The 12029-nt window shown below is 41.8% G+C and overlaps 2 protein-coding genes across 10 annotated transcripts in view; both read right to left on the reverse strand.

Moving 5' to 3' along the window:
* OGT (O-linked N-acetylglucosamine (GlcNAc) transferase) overlaps positions 1 to 10040 on the reverse strand; it is a 28046-nt gene extending 18006 nt beyond the window's left edge. Inside the window, exons 1-4 of one of the 3 annotated variants that reach the window (XM_069811260.1) lie at positions 9813 to 10039; positions 5865 to 6045; positions 4571 to 4814; positions 2940 to 3008 (exon numbers count right to left, since the gene is read on the reverse strand). In XM_069811260.1, coding sequence (XP_069667361.1) covers positions 2940 to 3008; positions 4571 to 4814; positions 5865 to 6045; positions 9813 to 9849 — 531 coding nt within the window. In that variant the 5' untranslated portion in view covers positions 9850 to 10039. Of the gene's footprint in view, positions 1 to 2939; positions 3009 to 4570; positions 4815 to 5864; positions 6046 to 9812 lie in introns of all 3 variants that reach the window. The other 2 variants (XM_069811261.1, XM_069811262.1) reach the window with 2 other exon arrangements.
* Positions 10041 to 10429: 389 nt separating this feature from the next.
* The window catches only part of TAF1 (TATA-box binding protein associated factor 1), a 33860-nt gene continuing 32260 nt past the window's right edge, over positions 10430 to 12029 (reverse strand). For all 7 annotated transcript variants that reach the window (XM_069811254.1, XM_069811253.1, XM_069811259.1 and 4 more), the window contains one exon: positions 10430 to 11375. In XM_069811254.1, coding sequence (XP_069667355.1) covers positions 11159 to 11375 — 217 coding nt within the window. In that variant the 3' untranslated portion in view covers positions 10430 to 11158. The remainder of the gene's footprint in view (positions 11376 to 12029) is intronic.

Raw genomic sequence — 12029 nt, forward strand, 5'->3', positions numbered from 1 at the left:
GATACAAGGGAAGGGGAATATTTGTAAAAAGAAAAAAATGAGAAAAAATAATTGTTAGTATGCCTTCTCTAACCAGCCAAAAGTGACCCTGCAGTATAGGCTAGCTTGCGCCAAAACTAATGCGCTGCAAACTGTTGTTGATCCTGCGCCAGCGCAAACCAAAACCCAGGTGCAAGCCCACCATTTTTCAGTTATGCTGATAACAAATTAACATGCCTTTAGACACCAGGTCACTGCAGAAATCATCTTAGAAATAATTAAAGTAGTTCAGTGGAAATATGTGCCACCCTTACGTGCATAAAACCCCAAAAACTACTGTGTAAAAAACAACCTCACATAATAAAATTACAAAACTGTGAAATATTCTAAAACAGATAGAAATTACTTAAAAAACCAGAAAAACTACTGAAAAAGATGAAGCCATTCTTCAGTTTTAATTGTCCTTGTCAAGTGGGATGACACACTCGAATCCCTATCTTTTTTCCCTGGTTTCTTCAAATACATTCAATCACCTGCAGCTTCAAAACCTCAAATGACAGGATTGCATGAAGGTTTAGGTCCCTGTAATGCAAGCGCAAGAAATCGCTGCGCATCCTAAACAGCACGGCGCCACGCTATCGCTGCGAACTGCTTTGCTATATTGATTGCCCCTAGGTCCAGTGAACGGCCAACCAGAATCATTAATCTACCAGACAGGCCCATACAGAAACTCGTGTATTAAATTTGATGTCTGGACTCTAAATGTGTTACAATCCAATTTTATCCAAAAGGCTACAGCCTGGAGCTTGGGCAGTCACCCAATCAGAGATTAATCATCTAGTCAACCGTTCATGAGGGCTTAATCGCACGCAATGCGCGTTACCGCTGCGCAGCCTTTGCGCTACTGCAGGATCACAGCGCATCATCAGAAGAGCAGAACGCTGCAATCCAAACAAAGAAGAAAAAAGGAAAAAAATGAACAACCAGAAGAGTTAGAAGCTTTTACTATTAACTATCTCCAATTATTTCTTTAAAAAAATATTTTAATTTACTTTTACTTTATTTCTTTGAAAGAATTTGTGGCTACTAGTATAAAATATTCTTACATTACTTGCTTGTAATTAAATATTTTAAGCTGTTTCTGAAGCCACAAGACAGAAGATTCAGGCATGGAGGCAAATGGTTTTGCTGTGGCAGTTACAAACCCGTTACCATATTTCTCATCATGTGACTTTTCGGTGCGTTCCTTGCTGGAAGAGGAGGAGGAGGTGTGTGTCTGCCCTAGATCCAGGCCTCGAGCTCCCTTCAGCGAGGCACCTTACGCATGGAATAGGAGGTTTCACCCACCTGAAACCTTCTAAATACAATATCAGTGGTGAAAAACCAAAAACAAGAGAGAAAATAAAACAAGATCATTAGTAAAAGTTCAACAAAGCAATTGCATTTTTTTGGATATGTCTTAACACATGGGAATGAGGACAATCTGTCTGTAACAAGGGAGACATGCAGAAGGGAGAGGGTTAATCAGGGCAACTGCATACAGCAGGGACTTTTTTTTTTGGAAGAAAGGCTCTGAAATATCTACAAAGAAATTAAATTTTAGTTCAAACTGTAAGGAATCTGCTGGCTTGATCTTTCAAATGGACTGATAACCAAAGAAACACATTGCAATTTACTCAAGATATTTTTCCTCATTTATTAAGTTCTCACAAAACGGAATAACACTTTCAAACTAGGTGTCTCCAGAGCTCTGAAACAAAGAAGTCAGCAACCTAAGGCAGGCGCAGTGTCTTGGCCTATACCAGTCACACTAAAGCTGCAGTGAAGTGCAATTCATGTTAGCTGTCCGCTTGGTGGGCTGAGAACCAAGTGTCTCAAAGACTGTTCAAAATCTAAATGCTGCTAAGTATTTTCAACCTGGATCTGACCAAATCAATTAGGCTGCCCTAGGATGGTATGCACATCCAAGTTGTTAAGAGAAATAAAAAAAAATAATAAACTTTGAAGCTGCACTCCCATTACCCCATAAAGATCATAACCCTCCCCAAATGGTGCTGCAGCCAAACAGACAGCTACGCTGTTCATACACTCCACTTTTTAGCATGCGCGTGGGGCTTGGAGTGACAGATGTGGAGTCCAGAGTGTTTCCGATTTCTCCACACTCCTCACCCCTGCAGCGCGGACGCGTAAGGTGGCTTGTAACAAGACAATTTCTTTGTGCAATCCAAGTTTTAACATGCCAAGAATTTTAAACTCATCTTGGTGTTCGAATTCTCAGTTTAGGAAACACAAGACTGCTATAAGCCACCTTTCCACTACAGCAAGTTTTCTTTCGATCAGTTCATTTCCCAAACAAACCAGCTTTGTCCTTCTGATTTCTTTATTTTGGGGGAGGGCAGAGGGAAGACATGAAGAAAAGATATTCGAGGGGTTCGCATACTGCAACTATTCATCATTTACTAGCCTTTCTTCCACTATAAAGGGAAGGGAAAAGTTAAATAAAAATCTTTAAAAGCCAATATTACAAGGTAACATTTGGATAAGTTTCTTCTCCACTTACAAGCCACAAAGGACTTTAGAAGAGCAGCATTTTCAATAGCACCTGCATCGTACAGGGATCTCGAGCTAACCACAGGCTCTCTGCTTGGCACCAGCAGGCAAGCCTCAGATTTGAAGGACTGTTACTTAATTCCAGATAAGAGCATGATGGAGCCCCTGCCCAATACTTCAGAATGTCTAGTTCAGCAGAAAGGCTTGGTAACGTTCCATTTCTTGACTTAAACCAACTTTTTAACATGGACATGCCATATCTTGCCCTGCAACTACTCTGGGGTGTTTCAGTGCCTTCAGTTTTCAGCAGTTTCTCAGACTGTCTGTAGATCAACGCAGATTTGAAGACTTGGTGCAAAGTTCAAGTTTTCAAAACACTGACGTTTACATGTATTCTACCCAACACCTACCTTGGCTTCTTCCAAGCGACCCAGGGCTTTGAGCAGGTTCCCCAGGTCACTACGAACACAGTACAAGTCCTGAAAAATCAAAGCCACACGATCAGCTTCAGGACTCCAGATACCCAAAGGTCTTCACAGAGAACTTGCAAAGGAACGCCCCAGTCCTCTACAGCTTATTTTAAATTCTTAAGAAATACATCACGAATGTAAATGATTTTTCTTGACCTAACATTACAGCCAACAGATAATCTTACTGATTATAGTACTGTAAAAATACAACTGTAAAGAAGTAGAAAGTAAGGAAGTAATATTTCATACAATTCTTCTTTATACAGAAATATAGAAGAAAACCAAGAATGAGTGCCCCCCCCAGCAGCTCAAGTTCTTTTGCCATACATAAATACCTGAAGCTCCCCTCCCCCCCCTTTTTTTTTTCAAGCATGACTGCAAACCTGTATTCTTAAGTTACACCATTGCCATTATGGCTTTTAACTAGATTATACATAGTCATTTTGCTTCCTGTATCCCCAAAGCAGTTTTTCTCCCTGTTTCTCCCACTAATCCATCTATTTTCAACAGCCTTGCCACATGTTGTTCTTCTTTCATTTTTAACAGCAGCACAGGCTGCAACTGCATTATCTAGCAGTAAAGACCACAGAGAATGGGGACATTTTTGTCAACACTAACAAAAGAAGTTTCTAACCTAAACAAAACTCAGCTCTGGTAAGAAAACACCATCTATAGTATTTCTAACCAGTGCATAAACTCCACTAGTCACACCACTTAGCATACTAAGGTTAGACGAGTTCACCTAGGCTGAAGAACACAGCGAAACAAGATTCTGAGCTCTTGTTGGACTGGGTGTGCACTTGCTTTTCCAAAGGAAAAAGGATATATGCACACCAGACCAAGGCTGCATTTGAAGTATTTTTTGACAAAACGTATGACCAAATAGCAAACAGATACCTTCATCATGCTGAGTAGTACTATACAAATTATTTGAGTATGCTGCAAAATAAACAGAAGATAGCAGTCTGATACACTGTTTACTAAAAATGTCAATTCAAAACAGTTACAACCAAAAATCCAAACACCACATCTATTTTATAGGAGTCACTTATAGACAGATACTCACTTTCAGCCTATAAAACATAAAAATGATGCTTCTGTAAACCAGTCCACAGTGGAAATCTAAGCAAGGCAACTGTCATCACTATGAAATTCCTGACTTCATGATACCGTAATACCTGATTTTTCAAGCTCTCACATTCAAGTCTGAGCAGTGATTCTCTCACTGTAATAATACTGCCTTAAAGCACACAAATGAGGTTATTCACTGAAACATCTGACTTCAGAGAAAAGAAAAACCAAACCAAAACCGAACGCCAATCCTTGCTTTTCTGTTATCTCAATAATACAGATCAGTACAAAACCAGCAGCCCTGACTATACTGCAATTTAAAACTTTTTGTGACAGAAGTGTTTCAAAGATCCTTACAAAAAGTATAAATAGATCATTAAGCTTATGGTGTACAGGTTAGAGGGAAGGGTTATCACTTGTTTGTTCTCTGAAACCTGCTATTTGTGAGTCCTGGGACAGTAGTAAAGTATGGAGTTCTTCTATAAAATAGCATTACTTACAGGGTTGTACTGAAGGGCAGACACATAGGCCTGTACTGCTCCTTCCATATCACCCGCAGCTACCAGCGCAGCAGCCAAATTAATATATCCATCAATGAAATCTGGTTTGAGGCGTAGTGCATGTCTATAATGTTCAATTGCTTCTTGTAGCTGTCCACGTTCCTTGTACACATTGCCTAGATTTGAGTAGGCTTCAGCCAACAGTGGATTCTGTTTAATAGCCAAAGTGCTGAAGTGAGCAGACCTGGAGAAAATTAGACAAGTTAGCAAAAAAACCAAACCAAAACCCACCCTTGACTTTAAGTAACCAGGTAAACAGGCAAACACTGAATGGACATTCACTCTTAAGTGAGCCAAACTTAGCCAACAAATCTGGACTTACAGAGCTGTTTAAACTATCATCTCCCCTGTTCCTATTTTAGATTCTACTGAAGAAAGACAACTCTCATTTACAATCAGTGGGGTTCAGGTCACCTCACCAAATCTGAACTCAATGCAACTGGAGAAAACATTACAGAAATCCTGTGAAGCCTCTTCCAACATTTGTATGCTTTAAGCAACACTCCACTCAATGCATTTTTCAAGAAGCAGGACACAGCTGACAGATGTACGTGTAAAATTCAGTTGTATCCTCCCCCACTTTATTTTCCCCTATCTGAATGGTTATTACAACTTCATTCAGAAGCCTTTATAAAATAAATCTCAAAGGTTCTTACTTCCTTCACCAGCACACAGAGATTTACAGCCAGAGCTAGTAAAGTTCAAAATGCTTGAGGTACAGAAAGCAAGATCAGGAACAGGCAAGCAGAAAGAATATAGAGACAACTTTCAGTGACAAAAATCCTTAACTAATCATGCCATTTCACAGCGAACAACCAGTCTTGCAACTTAAAAAAAAAACCAAACCCAAAACAATAAACCCCCACACTGCAGGTGGAATAAATAAACAAAAGCCTTTGTTTACATATGTAAATACCTCCAGTACACACTAGCATGGCTGACACTCCAGTATTAATGTGTACAACATTAAAATAACATGAGAACAATAGCAAGATCTGTTGTCTGTTGTAAAGCTAGCAATTCCAATTTGTATCTCTTACCCTAACAGAATTTAAAAAGGAAGAACATTATTTTTGACCAGTCCTTACTGCTGCCATGAAGTTAGTCAGTATTTGTGTTCAGTGATAAAAAAAAAGAAATCAATGTTAAGAGTAGAACTTTTGTCAGCTATGCTCAGTACTATTAGAGGTGCAAACTATAGAGAAAGCTTGACAGAACACCTCAAGTCTCCTACCTGTCCAATCTGCGACACTGGAAGTGAATGGATGACAGTAATAAAAGCACACCAGTATTATCAGGCTCTTGTCTCCAAAGCTGCATGCAGTGTCTCTCTGCTGCTTCAAAGTCTCCTGCCTGATACTCACGATGAGCCAACTCCGCTAACCCTTGGAAGGAAAGCATACGTTTCGTTGGTTCTGGAGAATCACCAAAACATTTAAGGGGGGAAAACAAAAAGTTAGATAATGGGAACAAAACAAAAAACAAAACAAAACAATGTGAAAAAAAAGCGTACACAACTGAAGGATGAAAATGTTTGACATTACATAAAACACCACAGCACATGGCAGTTTGAACTCTCAGATGTTCGTGCCCCAACCTATTACTATGATATTTCTAACATGATCTGTACAAGTCCATGACTTCATCAGCTAATAATAGGAAACATGTAGACTGTAATGACGGTGAATATTTGTAAGTCAATCATTTTCCATTAACCTGAAATATATTCAAAGAGATTCCTAGCATGATGTTGTACTTTGGTTCGTAACAGTAGAAGTGCTGCTAACGGAACAATGACTCTCCTCACTCTCTCCCAAGACCGTAAACCTTATGTAGTATTAAAAACATGTTCCAAAAACTTAATAGGGAAATGAAGGACAGCAGACAAAGACTTCAAAGGACTTGAGCAAAAGGAGTTTTGCCGTGCCAGTAGTGAAAGCCCTTAAAAAAACCAAGCAGCTGTAACATCCCTGGAATCCTCTATACTCCTACATTCCCTATAATGAATAAAAATTCCTTCACAGAAAAAAAAAAATGGCCTTAGAACAATATCTGATGACAGACAAACACACTTTAATGATTATGCAACTGGCCAACAGAAGGAACCATTAAACAGACAAGGTACAGGGAAGTAGTTACTGCTTCTGGAGGCTTAGCTGGAATGGAAGTAACAAAATGGTTTTAGTATTTAAGAGACAATTGTGGAGAACAATAAAGCACCACCTGTTCTAGACAAAACAACCTTAAGTGTGAAAAGTAAATAAAATGTCTTACAAAACACAGTTCTGTATTAAAATATAGACAAGTGCAGCCTGGAAAAAACCACAACCTATCATCCTAGAAAGAAGTGTTGGCCTTCAAATTCTGCCTTTAGACCCATGACTCTTACTATTAAAAGATTTGATTACTGCACGCATCTCTTATTTTCCCTCCCCAAGTCCAGCGTTCCCAGTACTCTGCAGTCACTGAATTCCATTCATCAAACACTTCCCACCTGGACATACAGAGTTTTAAAATTTTCAATTTAAATTAAACAGATAAATTTTGTATTTAAATGAAACAGATAAATCCTTCCTAGTACAACAAAGTACCTCAGTATCTGAGTACACATCTTTTTGCAGTTAGGTACTACAAAAATCCTTTGAGACTCTTTAGTTCTTTTGTGAAAACTTTAAAAATAGCAAAATAATCACAGAGAGATTAGGTACAGAGTTACTATATAGTGTTTATTTTATGAAATTAGGATTGATGTAAATTATTTTCAAAATCGCTTTTTTAGCAGTAGCAGGTTTTGAAGATAAGATGGCAAACACTACATGATATAACTAAAGTTGTTATTCCAGATAGTATATTATCTCTATGTTTCACAGTAAGTTGGAACTAGCAAAACTACTTGCTTTCAGATACTTGACAAATTACTAACACAAGTATCTTCATCCAGATTGGATTCTGTTCTCTAGGAACCTAGCTTAATAGTTTTCCAAACCCTGACTAAGGGAAAAATGGACTTCAGCGTCTGGTTAAACCTACTGCCAATAAACAGATACAACTGCTATTCAACGTGAGAATGACTGAACCATTTATGAAAGTCCAAGGTGCTGACAGTAATAATGATACTGGAGTACCAACACGCTCTTTCTCACTCCCTCCTTCTGCCATTAACAGCCACACAGGTTTAGCCCCTCTGGCAGTCAGTGTAATTTCAAGTTCTGCTGATGGCACAAACACAGGGAAGCTGGATAGAGGAAGAGCATGTCCCATGGATTAATTTCTTCTTCAAATAAATTTCAAAGCTAAAGCAAAAAAAACCCCAAAAGTTTAGACTTAAATTCCTATGACCATTTGGAAGGAAGCTTCCAACCCTTATCTAAATGCTACATTTTGCCTACTTAAGCAAAAAGTGAAACTGAAGTTGCAACTCCCAGGGCAAGAGAAAAGGTGGTGCAGAAATACTGTATTTAATACCTGGGAATAAGAACTGCTGACAAAAGCAACAAAAAAAGTGAAACACTATCATTTTCTTTCATTTATCAAGTCTTTTCACAAAACAATCCCCCCAAGAAGAGATGAAGCAAACTACTCAGCGTAAAATAGCCAGTCATCCACCTCCAAACAACTATTTTAGCAATGATTCTTGAGAAGTTCATTGAAAAGCAGGAAGTGGACAGCTGTATCGCAAAGTTCAAAATCAGCTAAACTTTCTATTAAAAGCTGGCTAGAAGAAAAGTTCTACAACCCAAATAATCCATAGTACAGCCATCAATTGCTGCTCACTGAATCCATTTCTAAAGAAAATAATTGCAGTGAAGAGTCACAGGCAGAATAATCCCTTATCAAATCCTGCATACATTACTTTATGTACGTAGGCTAACTGGTGCTACATGCTTTGACTATGACCTTGGAGGAGCCTAGTACTGCTATGACAATGACCTTTCCTGAGACTTCTACAGAATACAAGCAAAATAAAAATCTACACAGAACTATCACAAATGTATGCATGGCCATTTTTTTCCCCCAGAAATAACATCCAAAGCACCTGGCATATGCTCATACTCAACCTTACATTTAGATAAAATCTAGGCCCAGACAGGAGCAGCTGCCTTGCCCATCTGGGAGGTGGTGGTGATGAGGAGCACAGGACTCTCCCCAAGCATGCGAATGTTCTTTTCACCTCCGCAGATCAAGGCTGCAAGAGGATGCTCCAGCCTCACTGACTAGACACACAGTTCTAGCTGAGTAGCAACAAAATACCGTATTGCAGCACTTAGCCTCTCCACCTCCACTTCTGTATCACTACCATTTCCCTTTACATCCCTATCTCTGTACTGCTATCCCATCTCTTACTCCACAGACGCTAATTTTTTTTTCTACTTTTCCCAAACCTCGTTTCAGCATTTCAGACTCTTCCTTCCCTCTAGCTACAGAAACACCCAAAAATCTGAGGGATAAAGCTGTGTTATCCTTTCATCCATTCTGTCATTCGGTAAACAAAATACTTCCTTTTCTTGCTCTGCAGGGAAAGTGAGATTTCTCCTCTCTGCCATCCCTCAAGTTCTGGATCTGTAAACTAAATGTAGGACAGGATCTTTCTTAGCTAAAGCACACTATCTTACTGTTCAGAAAAGCACCTACTTCTCGGCTATGTATGCCACAGAAGATCTGCTCCGTAAGTGTAGCAAGGGATTCTGGACCAGTCAATGTGCGTTTTGGGTCAGGTTTTTACCCTACTTCGTCCTCTACAAAAACGCAGTCACTTGATAGTTGGATAAATATAGCAATGAGAGAGCACCGCACCAAGAACTAATCGCGCCGTGATCGTCCAGGAGCGGCCTGCAGGCTGCGGCCGGGCAGCGCCGACAGGAGCCCGCCGAAGGACAAGCCCCGGCCAGTCGGCAGCCCGAGACAGCCCGTCGGCGCCCCAAGACAAGGGGAGACAAGCACAAAGGCGGCGGGGACCGCGCCGGGAGCCACCGCCTCGTCCAGGCCGCCGCTTCTGGAAAGTTCCGCCGGGAGCGGGCCCGGCGAGCAGGCAGCGCCGCGCTCGGGGCGAGCCAGGCGCCGCCCTGGGGGGCGCAGGCCACCGTGCGGCCCCGGGCGAGGGCAGGGCCCAGCCTCCGCAGGGCTGAGGCTGCGGCGCTGTTGGGCCCCAGCGCGCCCGTCCCGGCGTGGCAAGCCACGGTACCTGTGCTGTCAGCCACGTTCCCCACGGAAGTCGCCATCGGGAAGGGGGCCGGTGAGGCTCTGGTGGAGTCAGCAGAAGGGCCGTGGGTGCGGAGAGGCCCACTCGGCTGAAGCGGGCAGCGCAGGACCGAGCTGCCCACAGTCCCCGCGCGCTGAGGCGGCGGCTCCCGAAATGGCGGTGGCAAAGGCAGCAAATTGTCGAATGGCTGCTGCCGGAACTAGCTTCCCCCCGGCAAGTAGTCCGGGCGGAGCCAACCAGTGGACCCGTATAGATCCCCTGCGCGGCGGACGGACCCCCACCGGAACTTCCTCCGTCTCCTTCCGCCAAGCCCGCCCTTCGGCAGCACTCGCCTCACCGAGTGCACATCCATCTTTGTCAGCTTAGGTATCCTTCCGCGCAAATATGTTGCGACAAACGCGGAGCAACTGCGCGTGCGCAACCATCCTCCGCCGTGCGGATCCTCCGCACATGGCGCCCGCGATACATCCGGGTGCGGGCGGGGCCTGCTGGAAAGACAAGGCTGGGGCGAGTGGGGACCCGCGGGCCCGGCCACGGCACGTGCGCTCGCCGGCCAGGCATACTGGGGCGCGGAGAGACGGCAATAAAAGCAGCGCGTGTTTAAACCTTCTCGTGTTTTATTTACATGAACTCAGTCGGCAGTACGGCAGAATTTCACACAGAATGCCAGAGTCTGCCCCTGCTTTCCAGGTGACTGAAAATGAGGAATCGCCTGTGAATAATAAGCCTTCCTAAAGACTCACATTACTAAATTCTGATTTCTGGGACTAATTGCGCCTTCAAAAAAAAAAAAATATATATAAGGCAGCTGTTTACTTAAGCATTCAAAGTAGTTAAGACAATTATAAAAACCAATCTGGGGTAAGACTTCAGACACTGCATTCATGCTGTGGTCCCTGAGAAAAACCTTCCCTTTAATGAAATGAAAACTGTTTTATAGTTGTTTATCAACAGCAGGTATGTCAGTCTGAGCAAATTTTTTTTTTCCTGACAGATGCATGTATCCAACAGGCCAGTATTTATGAGAAATTATTTTACATCTATAAGACTGAAGAACAAACCATACAAATCTTCGTCAGGACTCTGGAACTAGTACAGGCTACAACAACCCAAAACTTCAGCAGGGCATGCTTGTCTAAAGCTTATTTTCACCATTTACTCAGTCACATAACACGTTTTATAACCAATTACGATGTTATATATAAAAAAAAAAATCTACTTCTTGCTAACACAGGCCACACTACACTGTTCCTTATACCAAAACTAGGACAAGAGAAATTCGGGAGCCAAGAGTAGCCCAGGATGACCGCCATCTCAGGAAAAGGAGTTTATTCATCTGAGTCCAGGTCACTGTCTCCTGCAATAGAATGAAAGTCCTCACTGTCTTCTTCATCTTCAGACAGATGGACCTGACTTAATACACTCGGCCCACAGCGCTGCTGCTCTTCCTCCTCCTCCTCTTCTGAGATCTCATACCCTCCAATACTGCTGAAACTAGTATCTCTTGTGTTGGACTTTGGGTCTGGTTCTTCGTAGCTGCCATAACTAGAAGAAAGAAAATACTCTTACTATACCATCATTTCAAATCAGCTGCTGATACCAACAATTTTGTATTTAACTCCTGTAAAAGTTCCCTGGCTTGAAGTCCTTGCGGAACACTTGGAACCACTGTACACTTTAATTCTGTCAATGGCCAACTTTTTAAAACAAAAAAAAAAAAACCAGTTCTCCTGATGAAACAATTGTCTACCAGCATCCTCATCCCACTCTGATATACTCAAGGCAGGAAAAACAGACCACTCCAACACCTTCCATCTGTCATGTTTAGTGCAGACAAAAAGGCAGACAGCCCATTCTAGTTATCTTCTCTAGCATTTTCTGCTGACTATTGTCAAGGTACTGGGCTGGACCAACCATTTGCCTGACCCAGCATAGCTGCCTGTACAATCATTTATTACGCAAATACCAATAATAGCATAAGAGACTGAATTTCATAAGTAGAAAAAGAACAGAGAATCTAATGATAATACTCCACAGAATGGCCAGAGAAGGAAGAGTATGCTCAAGTAAATGCAAAAAAATAAAGCTGATAGTGCTGTACTTGTCATTTTCTAATAACGGAACTCCTTCCAAAATACAGAATATGCCTATTCCTATTCTTTTTGACTTTAACTAAGCAGTTTTCTTTCAAGTAAGGAA

Source organism: Haliaeetus albicilla, chromosome 23 (genome assembly GCF_947461875.1).
Source record: "Haliaeetus albicilla chromosome 23, bHalAlb1.1, whole genome shotgun sequence".
Taxonomy (NCBI): Eukaryota; Metazoa; Chordata; class Aves; order Accipitriformes; family Accipitridae; genus Haliaeetus; species Haliaeetus albicilla.